At 36.6% G+C, this 18,499-nt stretch overlaps 1 protein-coding gene across 2 annotated transcripts in view; it reads right to left on the minus strand.

Moving 5' to 3' along the window:
* zfyve9a (zinc finger, FYVE domain containing 9a) overlaps positions 1–14,949 on the minus strand; it is a 42,387-nt gene extending 27,438 nt beyond the window's left edge. For both annotated transcript variants that reach the window (XM_032564953.1, XM_032564952.1), the window contains exons 1-3: positions 14,716–14,949; positions 3,363–3,459; positions 1,492–1,599 (exon numbers count right to left, since the gene is read on the minus strand). In XM_032564953.1, coding sequence (XP_032420844.1) covers positions 1,492–1,561 — 70 coding nt within the window. In that variant the 5' untranslated portion in view covers positions 1,562–1,599; positions 3,363–3,459; positions 14,716–14,949. The remainder of the gene's footprint in view (positions 1–1,491; positions 1,600–3,362; positions 3,460–14,715) is intronic.
* Between the last annotated feature and the right edge of the window lie 3,550 nt (positions 14,950–18,499).

The following is an 18,499-nucleotide window of genomic DNA, read 5'->3' on the forward strand; positions in this document are numbered from 1 at the left end:
AGATATTCAAACTTCAACAACTTTCAGCTTATCAGCAAAAAGTTTAGTGTTAATCTCTTAGCTTTCCTTTTTCCACATTTGCTCTGTTCCTACATGACTTGTTGCAAAATTTAAACTGAAATTCTCATTGTTTTTGTCTATTGACTAGAAGTGCACAGATGAATCAGACCAGATTTCCTTAATTTTTGGCAGATTGGCCAACCTCATGCACCAATCTTAATCAGCTAAATATCTAAAAATCACCCACTGTCCCCTTTTGCTCTGCTGGGACAGAGGGCTGGCTGATAGACTCACCTCTGAGATAAAATCGTCACATGTGCAATCACTTTACTTTTACCAATTTAGTGGCTTTGTCGCTCATTCATCAACTTTTCAGACAAAAAAAAAAAATCATTATTGGCTAAAATTGTAATCATCAGCTCTGGCTTTTTAAAGATCGGTCATCAGCCAGAAAACTGCAGTCAGTGCACCCCGCCTTCCCACCTCTGCCGGTTCAGGTGAATAGCCACATCTTTTCATCTGTGATTAATACTTACAGAAAATTAGACACATTTGAACTCTACTGAAGAGTAGAGAAGATTATATTTGAGGTATCAGAGAAAAGGGTGCTGAATCCATGCAACATTTTAAGATTTTTTGTAGTTGAAGTCTGACAAAGTTTTTAGAAACTATAAACCACAATTATTACAAATGATCACTCTTCCAGGTGATCAGAGACCTAAAAATGGCTCGACCAAACAGAGAAACGAGGTCAGAATAGTTTGGAAAAATCGGCTTGTGAATGAGCTGGAAAATTGTGAGAAAATGGGTTAAATGGTTGAGCAGCTCCAGGGAGAAATCCTGGATACAGAAAAATGAAGGTGTGAGTGCTTTATCATGAGATAAAACATTTCTGTAACACATCTAAAATGATTTGCTCACATTGCTGTGTTATTTACTACTTGCTCATCTCCTCCCTGCACAGGAATTCATGCTAAGCTCTTTCAGTGTGTGTCACATACACACACACCAAGTTAATCTGCCAGGCTGAATCTCTGGCTGACGGCACCTTCAGCCAAAACACACACTGAGCTCCCAGCACCTGTGTCTGTTATTCAGCACTTTCTTTTCCTAGGGTTATTTTCCATAAATCCACAAAAAAGCCACCTTTCTTCAACAATAGGGAAGCCACGTTTGTCAAACACACAGCTCAGCACTGCAGTGTTTACTTTGCACTTACTATAAATAAGCTCTGCGAAGCAACTTTCTCAAAAACCCTCTAATTTCGATTCCCTGCTTATTCTAAGTGACCATAAAAAAGACGCCGGTCTTATCTTGAACCAATTACAGAGTTTTACTGATTCCCACAAGCAAAAAGCAAATCCAATTAGCGGCGTTCCCTTGCCGCGCAGCCTCAATCACCGCCCTGAAGTGTTACTCAGCTGTGATGGCTGGAAGCTCCTGCACACCTTAGTTATTTTCCGTTTCCACGCCCTTCACCTGCCATCTCACCTTCATTCTGCTCGAACTCGTCCAGCACCTTGTCCAGGTTGAAGGCCTCGGCTTGGAAGTAATTCTCCATGGGCCAGGAAGCTCCACCTTGCCAACGGCCGTGTGAACCTGCCAACAAGAGGAGTTCACCAAGTCACCAATTTAACCTTAAAAACAATAAACGTGTGTGGACAAGGGCTGCAGCTAAAACTTATTTTAGTAAGCAATCATTCTGATGATTCATCAAATTAAAAAAAAATTGGCACAAATCAGAACGTCACAGATTCCTCTAGTTTTGTGGTTTCATACTTTAAATTGCTGACCAGATCCAAACAACTGAAAACATAATTTGTATCCCAGTTTAAACTTTTTGTGATGTAAATGACTCCTGAATGTTGTACGGATGGATATTCTGTGTACTGTTCTTTGTATAGTTGTGTTGACCTTGGTTTCTGTTTGTTTTTGTTTATCCAATAATAAAATCTACAAAAAAGGCACATCCAGCAGATTTTTTATTAAGCCCACAGGGTTTCCCCCCCAAAAAATCTAGCTAAGCCCAGTGGTAGGGGTGCTAAGGCAATCCACAAGTTGCCCCACTGGGTTTTTGTGTTAAAAATTATTTAAAGTTGACGGGGAATTAACATCAACAAAGAAAATACAGTGGTAGATTAAATAAAACTAGTCTGTCTGTAGGTTAATAATCAAAGGCCATTTACTTTTTAAATAGATAATTGCCTGATAAAGGTTACTGATGTTTTATTACATATAAAAGTAGTTTAAAGCCTGTCTTTGCTGTTGCTGTTACTGGTGTATAAAGAAATTCACTTAAAATAAATTTTAAATGAGCCTGGTGGAGGGCAAGTAAATCCTGGTGGCCCGCCAGGCTTATGATACATTGAGGGAAATCCTGAACCACTTTTTTTATACAATATTAGAAATACACTAAAAGATGCAAATTTACAAATAAATCAATTCAATTTTATTAAATAAGAAAACAAACATTTTATTGCCTAAAATGTACAAACAGAGCATTCCTTTAGTGAATGCTTGATCATGTGTAGAAAAGGATGCAGGATGCAACATCAACATGTGAAAGTCCTTTCTGCTTTACTTAACAATAAGGTGTAGAGCTGTTGATTATTTTTTAAATTAACAGATTATCAGTTGGATAGAAAACATTTTTATACAGAAATTGAACCGGGTAACAAAATCTATGCCACCACTTGAGGAGTTCTGGGTAGGACATATTTAAAGACAAATGTTTGATCTTTATTCTCATACTATTTCAACTTTATTCCTGCATCATAATGACTTTATTGTCTATAAAAAATTAATAAATAAGATAAAAACCATATCCTGACCCTTGCATTTCATAGAGTATACCTGAATTCAAAGTCCAAATAAACAGAAGCTGCAAAACACGCTTGTCAAGAAAGATGGCGGCTCTGGGCGTGCTGACATCACTCTGAACTATTTAAACCCAACAAGTGAATCGGTAAAAAAACAAAACAACAACAACAAAGAAATTGATTAGTTGAGAGCATCCATATATTGCCCAGCTCTGCTTTCCACTAAATTTTCCATTAATATGCTGTAAAAAACTAAATGTTTGTGACCTTTTATGACTTAGTCTGCTTGTGGCAGGAGGGTGAACTTATCTAAAACAGTAAAATAACTTTGCTAAACTTATATCTCAATGTGATTTACAGCTAAAGTTTATACCGTGTACTCACTCTGCACTGCCAACTATCCTGTTTTCTAGGTTGCCACGCATCACGGATAAAAACACTGCAGTACCTAGTCTAAACAGACAGTTTTATGGCTGGAAACTATATTTGCACTTCCCTACACAATCCTGGCTGAACAACAATGAATTAAATGGAGAGGCTTACCTGTACGGAGGTCCTACTCTGCAGCCCCGGGTGCTGGGTTTTTCTTCAGCTCTCGGATCTGCCTTCACCCAGTCTGGCAAGCGCCCAGCGCCCACACCTGAGGGAGGAAAACACCTTTAGAGATCTTCCTCAACTCTTATTGCAACACCTGCAGCTGTTTGCCAAACCAGCTATATGAGTAATGTTACCGCACCATGCAGCTCTACAAGATTTAGAAAATATATATTCAGAGGTTTAGAATTAGGTTTGAAATAAAAGATTTGGTTCTGAAATTATGGTCAATTTCAAGTCGCTTTGGTCAGCAGCTGTGTTTTCATTGACCACAGAATTGCCCAAGTTGGAATTACGAAAAATAATTTTATCAAAAACGTTTTGCATTAGGATGAGACGGCATGACGGCAGTCGTACTGCAAAAGAAACACTAATTCTTATTGTTGATTTTTAACAAAGAGCATTAGCAGAAACATTTCTTTCACATCACAGGAGCCATGTGATCAACAGCCGGATGTTACTACTGACAGAATACACGAAGAAGACGACAGGAAGTGGTAGAAGGATGGCGGCGCGGCATGTTTTTCTAATTATCACACGAACAAACTTATTCACGTGTGATTTTAATTGTGTTTATTGTTTAATTGAAACACCACAACTGCAAAATTGTATTTTTCATCATTAGCAGAATATCTACAAACCTTTGCCCATATTTGTAATGAAAACACAGCTTCTTCTCTACAGAAGTCTCCAAACTCCAGGATCGCAGAGCAAAATGCTACAGAGAAACTACTTGACGAACACCAAAGAGCCAAAAGCTTTGACTTCCTACAAGACAAACTGATGGAAGAGGACTGGAATGCCACCCAGCAGGTCCAGTCCACAGAAAACCCACCAGTAACACAAAAACCAAAAGGTTCACAACCAATATTCCATTCAAAACAAAACGATTGGCAAAACTAAGTCAGTTTCTGGCCAATTGCCGATTACCAATATTTAAAAAGCCTGACCTGCCGATGCTGGCTGATGCCAATTCTTTTGTCTGAAATGTTGTTCAATATGCCAAGAAAGTCTCTGAGCTGGCAACAGTGGGGTAACATTTTTAGACCTTTGCCGAGGTACATGAGACTGGTGGATAAGATTGGTTTCACATGTAAAAATTGGCCTTTCACTCATCTCCCAAAATTAAGGAAATCGGCAATGATAAATCGGCTGGCCGTTAAATCGGTGCTTCCCTACTTAAAACACAGGAGGTCCATCTTTAGGTTTGTCTCTACTAACATTTTTCTTAAAATACAGCTGGAGATTTTATGAAAAATGTTGGTGGTTTTAAGTCTATGGAGAGTGTATGACTGATCTATAGAAAACTAAACGATTCCTCAAACATGCATGAACGAATTAAAGCAGTAACATAACATAAAGCTCAAAGAAGTTGATTTTACATAACACTTTAAGGACACACACTCGAACTGACAGCACATCAACTGGCTCGTCACGTGCGCTGCAGCTCCTCGTAGGCTATCAGCCATCACCGCTCCGACCTTCACAAAGCAATCAGAGTCATGAATGGAAAAAGAGGCTTGACGTCTGAATCGAGGCTTGCTGAACCTGCCCAGACTGTCCTCCATCACGCCAAGACCTTGGACCGGGGACGGGATGAGACTGTGTGAGTGCGGCTGCAGATGAGTAACAGTCGGGCTGATCTTCAGGGTCGTTCTCATAAAGACAGGAGGGGCGAACGAGGATTACACCAGACAAACAATACTCTGCAGCCACATGGCCTCTAAGACTTCCAGGTCCTAGTTTCAGCCAGACTCAGAACTTTTAAGTATCAAAAGAAACACCAAACCCAGGACGCTTTCAGCTACAGTACAATGCCATTATTATTGAACATGATGCATGTTCACACAGATCAGAAATCACTTCAGGCTGCAGCTAAACTTATCCCCCTTAGACAGAAAATCACATAAGGTGATAAACTGCATATTTATTGAGCGTTTAATCTCAGTAGGTTTTTGGACTTGTAACAGCAAGTTGCTTAAGTACATGCAGTTAAATCTAAAGTGTTTCTCTGGAGCTGAAGGCGGATTGTTGTGACTGTAAAATGATTCAGGAAAGTTTTCTGCCCACAAGCAATTAAAGAACATGTTAGCGCAACATGTTTGAAATGTCATTAATCAGGTTTTCCACTAAGCAGTGGTGTTACAGAGAACAAATAGTCATGTTCTTCTACTGTGTACGCAGATATTTACATTATAATAAAAAAAAGCGAATTGATACATAAATAATGCACAACTGTCATTCACTTTCATCAAGTAGAAAACCAATATTTATATGAATATAGAAAATAAATTGTCAATGTCTGGCATTAAAATAGACTAAACATTCCTTGATTACCCAAAATTATTTCAATTAGCAAAATGACAAATAATTCACATAAATATTACTGTGCCTTTAAATAATTTAGGAAAGCCCAGATGATGATGTCATGTGTTTACAAGCTTCTGATAGGTTAATTCAAAACGTTGGAGTAAATTGGAGGGACACATGTGGAAGTATTTCAGGTTTTGTTAATTTTAATGATTATAGTTTGCAGAGAATGGAAATGCAATATACAGTTTTTAAGAAAACGGGAATATTAAATGATGCCAATAAGAATTTTGCAAAATAAACTCATTTTTATACAGCTGAAAAACTCTCTTGCAAAAAGTGCTTTTTTAATTTTCTATTTGCATGATTTATTGTTTTTCTCTTTTCTCTCTTTCTACCAAAAATTGGATGGCAAAAGTCTTCGGTCTGGTGTTTTGGTCTCAACTAGCTGCTTTATTGAAGTTACAGAGACTTCATAATTAATTTTATTTGTTGTTTCTGTTTTTTCTTTATTTTGGATATTTAAAATGTCTTTCTGTTCCACAGTTAAATGATCATTAAAACCTAAAGTTTATCGATCTTTGAGAATGTGTTCTTATAACATTATTATGCCATTACCATTATATTACTAGAAAATGATGTCAAAACAATATTGTTGTGTGTCGCAATAATGTCTGAGACAACTTATTGTCCAGCAAAATTTGTTATTGTGACAGGCCTAGTTATAAGCAGTGAAAACTCAAATTACAATTTAATGTAAGAGCAAAAGAAAACGTTTTTAATAATCAAGTATTGTGTTATGGTGGAAAAACTCATGGGAAAGACAGTCATCAAGAAACGCAAATATAAAACACAGCAATTAAAATTAAAATATATTAATAAAAATTAATATAACAAATAAAATTAATTATGAAGTCTCTGTAACTTCAATAAAGCAGCTAGTTGAGACCAAAACACCAGACCGAAGACTTTTGTCATCTAATTTTTGGTAGAAAGAGAGAAAAGAGAAAAACAATAAATCATTCAAATAGAAATTATTGAGCTCATTGTGATTTATCATGCTATTAGTTTTATTTAGATTTATTGCATCGTGCTCATCTGTAGTGTGTAATTATTAAACAACGTGTATCAGTCTTAGTGTAATTAATCCATAGGATGAAGGAGTTTCACTTTTTTAATTGAATGGATAAAGTCGGTTCCCTTTTCCATGACAGTCTAAAGCTAAAATCCACCAGTCAATTTGTTGCAATTTGAGGAAAGCAAAGGGAAACGTTGGCATTCTCTGAACAGAGCTAAAGTTTTGCTCTCGCTGACCTCAGCTGAAGCCTTTCCTTGTAAGCCGAAGCGGTCCTGCATCACAACCATCTGAATGCACCCAAAACACACAAAGATGCAACTCCATGGAGACCGGAGCACAACCCTAATTACGGTTTAATTACTCTGCAGAGGTGCTGAATAATGCATCTCTAGCCAAGTGCATGGCGGAGTTGTATTTTTAGACTTGTAAACTCATTGTAGGGTTAAGTGAAAGGAAAGAATTTCAAGAGTAGCTTCCACCGCAGTATAGCTGCTGTCAATGTGTGAGTCCAGCTGGGTCTCATAAAATATAACAGCATTTAAAGCTACAGATAATATGATTCATTAAAACACCATTAATGTTTGCTATTTTTGTTGTGTGAATATGTTTCCTTTAAAGGTGCATGTAACATGAGACTGTAGACAATAAATATGGTGTAGACTGCATCATAAGAAATTAATTGTACAGATATCAGGGTTTCCCTCAGTGTATTATAAGCCTGGCGGGCCACCCAGCTTTATTTGTGCCCCCACCAGGCTTAGCATTGTTACTTTATAAGTTGTTTTTTTAAATAATTGCCTTTTTTTAAAGACTTTATAGTTGGTGTTTAGGTATTAATCTTCCAGTCTTCCAAAAATGCATAACTATGAAATTATATATTCAAATTTCCTGTGAACTTTAAATATTTCTTAACTCAGAAACACAGATGACTAAGCCTGTCACAATACTTTGGAAAAAGTAGAAGCTGTGACATGGAGTAACAATTAAATGAGACAATCGGTGGTGGGATTTAATAAGTTTTGTCTTATTTCTACTCTTTTCAAACTGGATATGAATTTTTTTTTTTACGTTTCATTATTCCAATATATTTTTTGTTTTAGTCTTAATTATGTTATTTTTTTTCCTCAGATATTTTACATGTTCCAAATAGAGGTTTAATTTTCTTCAATATAAAAACAACATTAGGAAACAACATTCCTCCCCTACTGTTGTCAATATATTGACAGAAAATCATAAACAAGGAGAATCTGTGTACAAAAAAATAAAATCACCCAGAAAATTAATTTTTTTCTAGTTTATCACCTCTAAACGGTAATCATAACCAGACAGTGGTTCATTCAGACAGAGAGAGAGACTAAGGCTTACAGAGAACAACAGGAAGGCTTATTTTACTTTCAGAGAGTTGTAACCAAGGCAACAAGGGTTTTTTTTGGTCTATTTTTATTTTTTTACAAAAAAATTATAAACACTTATAACAAGATATTATATTGCAGAAAGGATAATAATAACTTAGTTTTGTCTTATTTCAAACATATTAATATATTTGCACTAGAATAGGTGTGTCCAAAGTGTGGCCCAGGGGCCATTTAGGGCCCCTGAACTGATTGTGTATGGCCCCTGACCTCGGTTCAAGAATGATGCAAATTTGTTCACAATTTGTGGCGCAGGTGTTTGATGTTGATGGAGCAAAATGATCACAGACAAAATAAAATCATGTTACAATATAAAATGTTGGCAATATCACCATTTATGTGTCTTTAAATAACCAAGTCGTTTGCTTTTTACACATCTATCCAGTGATTTTTACTCAAAAGCAAATTTTGGTGCACTCAAATCTGCTTTTAATTAATCTATTAAATTTGGTTAAATTTCATTAATCCTGATTTTATTGATCAGAATTGACTAAATTTGGTTCTTTTTTTCTAATTGATGCCTAGAAAATTTGCTAAATTTCTTTCAAGAGACAAACCTGCAAAATCCTTTTAAAGTTTTAGAACTAGAATAATTTACACATCCCTTCAAAGTAACAAACCTGAACACTTTATTTGTTCAATTAAATTAATACTTTATTTGTTCTGCTTTATTTGGCCCTCCAGTCCTTTTGACTTTATGATTTTGGCCCTTGTGACAAAAAGTTTGGACACCCCTGCACTAGAAACTTAACCAAAAATACTTGGTACGGTTTTGTGTTTTTGCGATGTGAAGAAAAGCTCTCATGGCTGCCAAATGAAATGAGACGGGGCCATAAACAACGAGGGAACTCAGACCAACCAAGCTGCTGAAACAGTTCATTAGCTCCATGCTGTCAGAACAAGACAGTTTCCTGCTTCAGTTTCCTGACTGGGAAACACACTCGCTTCCTCACACACACCAAGTTCCTCATGATATAAATGCTATTTTATTTATTTCACAATATTTTCCCTGGCTTGTTCCTGTGTTCTTTATAATTTCCTTCTAAAACCAAACATCGTCGAAAAGCAGAAGTCATGATATCTGCATCCAGACCTACTGCTGTGAGTCTCATTAGTGTAAATGATTGTTTTTAATTCCAACTTCTGTTCCGACAAATCAAAAAACCCGATAAAAGCAGCCAGAATCTGGGTCAGTAAGCCACTCGCTTTGGCCTCAAGTTAATTTAAACTCTTAAGACGGCCCACAATCTCCAGCCAAATTAAGAATAAATGCCCTGCAAATTGTTCTGCTTATAAAGTATTTAAGAGAGCCAGAGAAGTCTGGCTTTCTCAGCAGCCTGCTTAGAAAGACGGATCATAAGGAGATTCTACAAACATCAAAAAGACTCGTATTCCACATTAGGTTATGTTCTTCCTTATTTTAGGCTTTATCTTTGTCATAACATGGTCTTATTTTACAAAAATGAGACAAATTATGACTACAGCAGCACATGGGTTAAGCGCAGGAATAATCTCAGCAAGAGAGTCAGTTTCTTCTGGTTCCTGAAGCTTCAAGACAACATATAATTTTGAAAAAGTTGAATATATATACAGAAAAAAAACAAAAAAAATACTTCATAACATAACACTTTTTAAGGGAATAAGTGTGATGGCGATGTTTGAAGTCTGTGTTATATGCAAAAGGTCTGATTACAACCAAGAACATCCACAAGTGTACAATTTAAATTCCAAGACGAAAACAAAAATTAACTGTTAAAGACTCTAAGGTGTGAAACTCAAGGCCCGGGGGCCAAATCTGGCCCACCATAGCTTTTTATGCGGTCCTCTGGACTCATAAGAAGAATCGTCAAGATAACAATGTGCTTAAATATTATTTATCAATCAATTCAAAGCCGTTTTTATCTGTTTACTGTCAAATTGCATCAATTAGTCCCTCCAGTTCCTTGTGCATTATTGTGGAAGTTCATGCAAAATCAACAAATCCCTGCACTTTTTCCCACTAATGCGTACTTGCGAGTTTATTGTAGATTTTTTTTTTTTTTTTGCAAAAGTGGTGAAAAACATTTTAACGGGTTTTATCAATACATTCTGGCACAACCAACCCTTTAAAAACATTCATGATCTTGATTTGGTCCAAAATGAAAATGAGTTTGACGCCCCTGTTCTAAAGTAGCTATACATTTACTTATGTTCATTTAAAAGGAAACAAATGCTTCAAAAACTTTTTTTTAACCGACAACTTTTCTGTCTGATCCTTAAAATTTAATTATTTTGCATTGTGGAAAACAAACGCATCTCAGTTTGTTGTGATTTTACTTTTTATCTGGATAAAAACTGGAAAAGCTCAGAATGTTCAACATGTCCTTCAAAGAAATAACTGTTGATTCAGGTGTGAATGATCTCTATTCTGTTCTTTCACTACTTTCATTCTGTTGTTTAGACAAGTCTTAAAAAGGCAACGGAGTGGAGGCTTTCAGAGGGAGTATAGCAAGCTGTGAATAGCATGATGATGATGATGATGAAGTCCTGATGCATTTCCTCTGGGACCTTTATTGGCTGATTTTGGAGCAACATGGAGGATCTCTGCAGACATCACCGCATTAGAAAATCAGATGGACTTGTGTCAACCCAGGATGACTAGTGATTACAGTTTTTCTGGGCCTTTCAATCTTACTTTTGTATTCTTTTCTTTATTACATAAATATACTGCAGTGTTTTGTGCATGTTGGAGAAATCCTTTAAACTCCATGGCAACCATTCAGCTGTGGAAAAACGCCTGAGTGGACCGCCTTCAAGGCGTAGCTCCGCCTCAGAGAAGCAGTTTCCCAGTTTCTGAGCTTCTGCTTCACAGAGCCGCTCCTTCAGACTAGCCAGCAGCAATTAGCAAACATCTAGTGGAACTGCTGAACTCATTATACGAGCTACTTCTCAGAGCAATGCTGGTAAAGACATTAATAAAGAAGCCTTGTTGTGATGACTTCCTGAAGGCGGAGTTTCAGAACGAGAGAGTTTCAAGGCATTAAATCAGGAAGTACATTTTGTTTAAGTCATATTCAATATAAACAGCATTTTTATAACAACTGAAGGAAACATAGTTACTTGGTTGTGCTATAAAATGGCACTATGTACATTAGTTTGCAAATTCTGACATTTAAACAAAGTACAATAAAATACATAGTTTCTACAGGAAGTAACAATTCTAACTATTAATGCAAATTCACTCATCATTCGCATTTTCACTTATAACATGAGAAAAATGTCTTGTTATAAGTTAAATAATCTGTCAATGGAACAAGTAATTTTTATCAATATTAAGGAATTACTGACATAAAACAAGCTGCTACCTCTCGCTGAAAAGTTACTTGCAAGTTAGTTTTGACTTATTTCAAGCGTACTAAGATATTTCCACTAGAAACTAGACAAAATAAGATTTTGTGTTTTTGCAGTGGGGACAAGTAACTTGGAGGAAGGAAATAAAGTAGCAGATTAAATGGACGACAAACAAAATGATGGCGATTCAGGCGTTTAGCTTCCATACTTCAATATCCCTCCTACACTTTTCCCAAAAGCAACAAAAATGCCGGGTCGGCAAGTTCACATCCTGCCAAGCAGCGCTTTTAGATCCAAACACGGCCAGACGACGGCTACTGAGGGCGGATAGAGGAAACCTCAAACGATCACTTCCTCCGTTTAAGAATGGCCTGACATCACTTTCTAACAACGCCGTCTCATGACTGAGTGACAAGCAGATTATGTAATGCTGGAGAACGCTGGGAGTTGTCCGTCTCTGTCCCATGGAAACTTTGTGTGTTTGCGGGAAATTAAAGCAAAATGCACAACAGGAGAATACGCCACTACAGTTCAGCTCAGACAGGTGGGGTCGGAAAGCTAAAGCCACTGAATTTATAAGAGGAAAAGAGAAAAAAATAGAAGTAGAGAGAGTTGCTTTGCTTCACAGCAACTGTCAGGAGTGATTACGAGTACTCCGCTTTAGGTTTTGATCTACTTTAACCACCTCCAGACAATAAAGGCGGCACTGGGAGACGAGCTGCCATCAGGGAGAGCCTTGTAATAATTTCTGAAAGCGTACAGTAACCTACATCTGGGGACGCTCTGCACGCACCGCAGCCTGTCTTCGGATGGGCGCCTGCCGGATCACTCGACTCAATGAGCCCCTCTGGGTTTTCAAAACCACCTGAAGATGGAGGTTCGGTATCACCTTTTCTTGCGACAGTAGAAACCCTCATCAAATATCCAGTTTATGTTTCGTGTCCTGAAGGTACTGCCAGTTAGTTCAGGAAACAGAGATGGCAGCAGGTCAGTGTAGAAAACTTTGCTAAAACAGTATTAGCAGTGCACAGATCGCAGTTTCCTGGCCGATCGCAGATTAAAACGCCTGACCTGCTGATTCTGATTTTTTTTTTTGTCTGAAATATTGCTAAAGGTAGCAAGAAATTCATTGACTTGGCAACAGTGGGGTTTCTATTGTAAACTGCAAACATCCAAACATGACCTGGTGGGCTGGTCTGCCAGTCAAACCTCTCTCTCAGGAGAACAGAAAAGGATGAGTTCATTTTTAGACCTTTGCCAAAATAGATAAGATTGGTGGATAAGATTGACTTCACATGTAAGTATCGGCCGATCACAGATTTTCCAAAATTAAGGAAATCAGGGCAGATTTATCGATGCATCACTCAAAAGTATCTGCTTTTAGAAGAAACACACCAAGGCTGCACCGATTGTTAAGCTGCTGATGGGATTCAGCCAATTATACATTTGACTTGCCAAACAAATCCTTTAAAATAAGGATTCACTCATATGAAAATTTGGACCAATATCAGTATCTGATGTTAATACTGATCTTATGGCTGACTACCGATATGATACATACATATTTCTCTGCCGTTTCGACAACTTTGGAGAACAAAAAGGACAGAAACAGATGGCAACAAGATAAAAATAAGTATTGGTTGCTCATATCGGATCAGTTTTATTTAGTGGACCGATAAAAAAATCCAGTGATTTTAAAAAAATCATTAAAAAAATTTTATTTTAAAATGACAAATATTGGCCGATACCTTTGTTATTGCTGATATATCGTGCATCTCTACTTTAAAATAAAGAAAAATGTAAAACTGTAAAAAAAAAAAAAAAAAAGAGCAACAAATAAACAGAATAAAAAAATGTTCTTCTCTCAGATGTATAAATAGATCCAAAAAACATCTTCTGTTCTGGAAATTCAATGCATTTATTCCACAACAAAAGAGAAAAAACTACTAAAAGCCTGCATATGTTATGTTAGATCTATAAATAAAAAGATGGTTATCATTTTTAGGCAAAGTTTTTAAGAGCCCCAACTTGCAAACCTTTGGGACAGAACAAATAAATATTGTTATTGATGGATGGATACATAAACGCATCCATAAAAGGACAGAGATGTTAGCAAAGTAAATGCACGTATTTTCTTTTATTTCCATCCCTAAGCTGATGTGGAAAGTAGTTAAATCAACTTTCATACTTTCCAGACTGCCTAGGAATCCTGGAAAGCTGCTTGCTTTCTCCTCTGTCTAAAATTGACTTTTTAATGTCTGAATGAATGAAAACAATAAAAGCAGGCTCTGGTTTAGGCCGTGTTTATTCATAACTCCACATGTTGAACTCAATAACAGCCTGATGACCGGAGGAGACCAACTCTTAAGAGCACATAGGTGACCATTAGCTGGGGTTATGCAACCAGAAGTGACACTGTTGTAGCTGTGCCTGCAGGCCAATCCCTGCATCTCTGGATAAAAATCTTTCAAAGGTAGCGAAGGTAAAAAAAAAAAATAAAAAAAAAGGTGGAAAACAAAACTGCCGGGCTACATCGACGCAGATTTGAAGGAAATCGCTGCAGTTTTGAGGGAACTTGCTCTGTTGTGTTAGCTTTAGCTGACTTGATTCCCATCTGTTCCCACCGCGACACGAGAAAAGGCCACCGCTAAGTTTCCCACAAAAATGTGACATAAATCAGAAGTGACAATTATAATTCGGCTCGTTAATTTGGGGTAATAAAACGCAGATGTAGCGGTTGGATTAAACGGCTCCGGTGATTCAGCGGGCAGTCGTGCGCGGCATGACGGCAGAAGCTCGCTGCTCTCGCGGACACTCACGCCGCCAGCGACTCGGTGGTCAGGTTGTTGGATTCCGGTTATAATGGAAAACGGCTCAACTTAACCCCGATATCAAATGGAGGCGGTTTCCTTTATTTTTGTTACATTTATTTTTCCATCTGCTAGCACCACAGCTACAGCTTGAAACGCCGCGCAGAGCGTGTTGTGTAATTGGCGTAGAAATCGGTGACCGTTAACGGCACCTTTTCGGGATTCCTCACACTTTACAAAAAATAAATTATTACCACCAACACCGTCCACTCACTTTCCTAACACCAAGTTGCCGTTGCAATGGCGGTTTGAGGGGCTAAGCAGAGCTGCGAAATGCCATAAAAACAAATCCAGTTACTCACCAGAGGAATCCTCATCCTCTTATTTTTTTTACGTAGATTCTCACGAAGCCCCAGTGTTTCCTCCCGTCATAGCTAATCGCCTTTGGACGCTATTTTTTGAGTCTCCCCGTTTAGACTCTCTCCGACTCCGCCGTCTGCTCGACCCGAACGGCGCTACTCGAAAAGTACAGCCGTTATCCTGCCGTAGTTGTGCGGAGGATCCCTCCTCCCCAAAGATTCAATACTGGGAAAATAGGGAGAAGTGTTAAAAGTTCCAAAATGGACACCTCCAACTTCCGGTTTTACCTTTCAGAATAATAGTTTTTGTTTCTTTCACTTTGTGTGATACACCAACATAAATAAGTGTAAGGAAAAAATTTAGATTGGTTTTGAAATTTATTTTACAAATAAAAATCAGAAAGTATTATGCACATTTTTATTCAGTCCCCCCTTTTACGACACCCTCCAGTGCAACCAACTAGCTTTAGAAATCAGAGTCCACCTGTGTTCATTTAATCCAGACATCGACTTCCACCATCAAGATTCAACCGCCCAATTTTTGGAAAAGTGAGGGAGCAGAAAGTAGAGTGTAAGGCCCAAACCAGCGCGGTTAAATTCCTTATTTGTTAACAAACTTGATGAATAATGCTGACAGAAGAGGGTAGAGTACCCAGAAATTGTACTCAAGTAAGAGTAACACTAGTAATTTAACATATTTTTACTCAGGTAAATGTAAAAAGTAGCTATCAAAGAAATTACTCAAGCAACAGTAAAAAAAAAATAGAATTGGTGAAAAGGGTACTCAGATTACAGATCAAAATATCAAATAGACCAAAATATAAGTGTACATTTTGGTATTTTACAAATCAAAATTCAAATAATTAATATAAATTTAAAAAATCAGGCATAAGACACATTCATTTTCTAAATCAATTTCCTTCAATTAAAAAATATGAAGAAACTTTCATTAAAAACTGCAAGTGTGTGTGTCTTTGTCTGGTGAATTTTTGGTTAAAACAATGTTGCTCATCATTCAGTAAAGTTACCAACAGAGTATCCAGAAACTTTACTCAAGTAGGCATAGCAAACTTTACAGTTAGTCAATAATAGTAATACTCCTGCAAAAAGTACATTGTTTTCCTAAAAGTTACTCAAATAAATGCAACGATTCACCACCCAACTCTGAGTATTAACGACTTTTTGCTAATATTTTAAACATTTGTACTTTTACCGTCTTTAACGGGAAAATCCTTTTTACAAAGCAAAATGGTCATAATCTGTTAGGGGTGTTAAAAAAGATTGCAAGGACCAGATCTAAATATTGTATAATACAGTGTAATAAAATTATGGCTTTTACTTTTGGAAAATTTCTAATCTCTATTTAAAATTAATACAAGTGTTTTAATTTTTTCTGAATGCAATGAAAGCTTTTTTAAAATGTACTATACGCAGAATTGGATACCTGTTACATTTACTCAATTAGATTTACTTGAGTAACTTTTTTGAAAAAAAACCAACAAACTTTTAGGAGTATTTTTGCTACACTGTACTTTTTATTTTTATTTGAATAATTTCTTAAGTACCACTACTCATTTTTGAGTAAAATTTCTGGGTTTTCTACCCACTGAATGAAGAACAAGCATGATTTAACCAAACATTCACCAGACACAGACACATACTACAGTTTTTGTTGAAATTTCATTATTATTATTATTATTATTATTATTTTTAAATTGAATAAACTGATTTGGAAAAAAAAAATTTTGCCTAATTTTGTCATTTTTGTTCTTAAAATACCAAAATTTCCACTTAACTTCATATTTTGGTCCGTCTGATAATATAATTTTTAAATATTAAATGATTGATATTTTGATCAGCAACTCAGTACTTGAGTAGACTTTAATACATTTTTACTCTTACTGAAGTAATTTCCTGGATGGATACGTTTTACTTTTACTTGAGTAAAAGTGTGTTGAAGTATCACTACTCTTACTTGAGTAGTTTTTTGTACTCTATCCACTCTACCCACCTCTGAGTGTGCAATAAAATTTGTTTTTTAATCTTGCGATTCAAAATAATTGTGATCGATTTCAGTATTACGAAATCCTTCGTGCTTTTATTGTGTAGGTGTCTGAGGTTGACTTCCGGTTTGGATGCCGGTTCTCTGCCAAACTTGACCCGGGCAGCTCAGGCTGCTGCTGCTCCCCGCAGCCCCGCTCTCTGCTCCGGGGTCCAGCCGCTGCAGCAGCAGGGACATGTCGGCCCAGTCTGGGCGGGAGGTGAGGTGGTGTGAACCGCCCGGGGCGGATCCACAGCTCCGTCCCGCTCCCGGAGCCAGAAAGAAAAAACTCAAATAAAAACTGACTCATTCAGTAACCTTCAGACCCAGTCAGGCCTCTCCGAGGATGACAGCAGAGAGCGAGCGGAGCCATCGATCAGCAGGATGCAGCATTAATACGGAGAGATGATCAATGAAACAGGATGTGGTGTGTAAAAGCCATTCAGACACTATTAGCCCTCCTCTTTCAAATTAGCATTTATGAATCATTTTATTGTCATTTTCCCTCTTTTTTTATTACAATCCCAGAGCCAGGCTGTGAAAACAGTATATCATGTTGTAATTCTGCCTCTACTACAATCATTCTAATTGTTTGTTGTTAAATATTTAAAATCTTTTATATTTTTGTGAAACTTTATGCCTTGAGGTGCTGTCATTTTACTGCTGCTGCACCTAAATTTCCTCCAGTGTGGGGCAATAAATTCTATATACATGCATAAATACATTATTAGGGTGCTAAATTATTAATATTTCAACTTTTTTTATTCTAATGTTGCTAAATAAATTCAAGTGCAAGAAGAAAGTTTTCATCCAAGTCTTTTTTGCATTTTGCTCCATCAGCTCTCTTGTTGTAGGAAGAAACATCCCCACAGCATGATGCTGCCTCCACCAAAGCTTGTTTTATGGCTTACTACACTAACCCTGCTTTAAATTTCTCCACATCTTCATCGCTGCTGCGTTTTCTGATCTTCGGGATGCAGAGTAAAAGTAAAATGTAGTCATCAAAAAAATAACTTGGAAAGTATTTGGTAAAAAGTTTACAGAAGTCCTGAGTTACTGATCAAATTATCAATAATTTAATATTTAAAAATTACATACTCAGACCAAAATGTAAAGTTAAGCGGAAATGTTGGTATTTTAAGCACAAAAATTACAATAATTCATATAAGTAAGAAAAGATATCAAAATCAGGCAAAAGAAAATGTTTCCAAATCATTTTCTTAAAATAAAAAACGTATGAAACAAAGACTGCAGGTGTGTCTCTGTGCCTAGTGAGTTTTTGGTTAAGACATGTTTGTTTTTCATTCAGTGGGTAGAAAATCCAGAAATTTTACTGAAGTAAGAATAGAAATACCTTATAATAAAGTTACTCAAGTAAAAGTAAAAAGTACAGCATAATAAAAATACTCCCAAAAGTAAATTTTGTAAAGATACTCAAGTAAATATAACTAGTTGCTACCCAACTCTGAGACTAAATTATACAAATAAAGACATTTTGATTAGCAGGCATCAAATTAAAGGGTGCTTATTACAAAAGCAACATTAACTTTTTTTTTTTTTTAAATAAACTTTGAAAACCACAAGAAAAAAACCCCACTTAAGTTTTTTTGTTGTAACATAAAAACATGGGAGAAAACTGAGAAATCTGAATATTTTTGCTAAATTTAAAAACAAGCAGCTGATAACGGAAGATATTAAGGGAAATTCACTCTGTTGGATAAAATAAGAGTGATAAAAAAGAAAACA

Source organism: Xiphophorus hellerii, chromosome 6, assembly GCF_003331165.1.
Source record: "Xiphophorus hellerii strain 12219 chromosome 6, Xiphophorus_hellerii-4.1, whole genome shotgun sequence".
Lineage (NCBI taxonomy): Eukaryota > Metazoa > Chordata > Actinopteri > Cyprinodontiformes > Poeciliidae > Xiphophorus > Xiphophorus hellerii.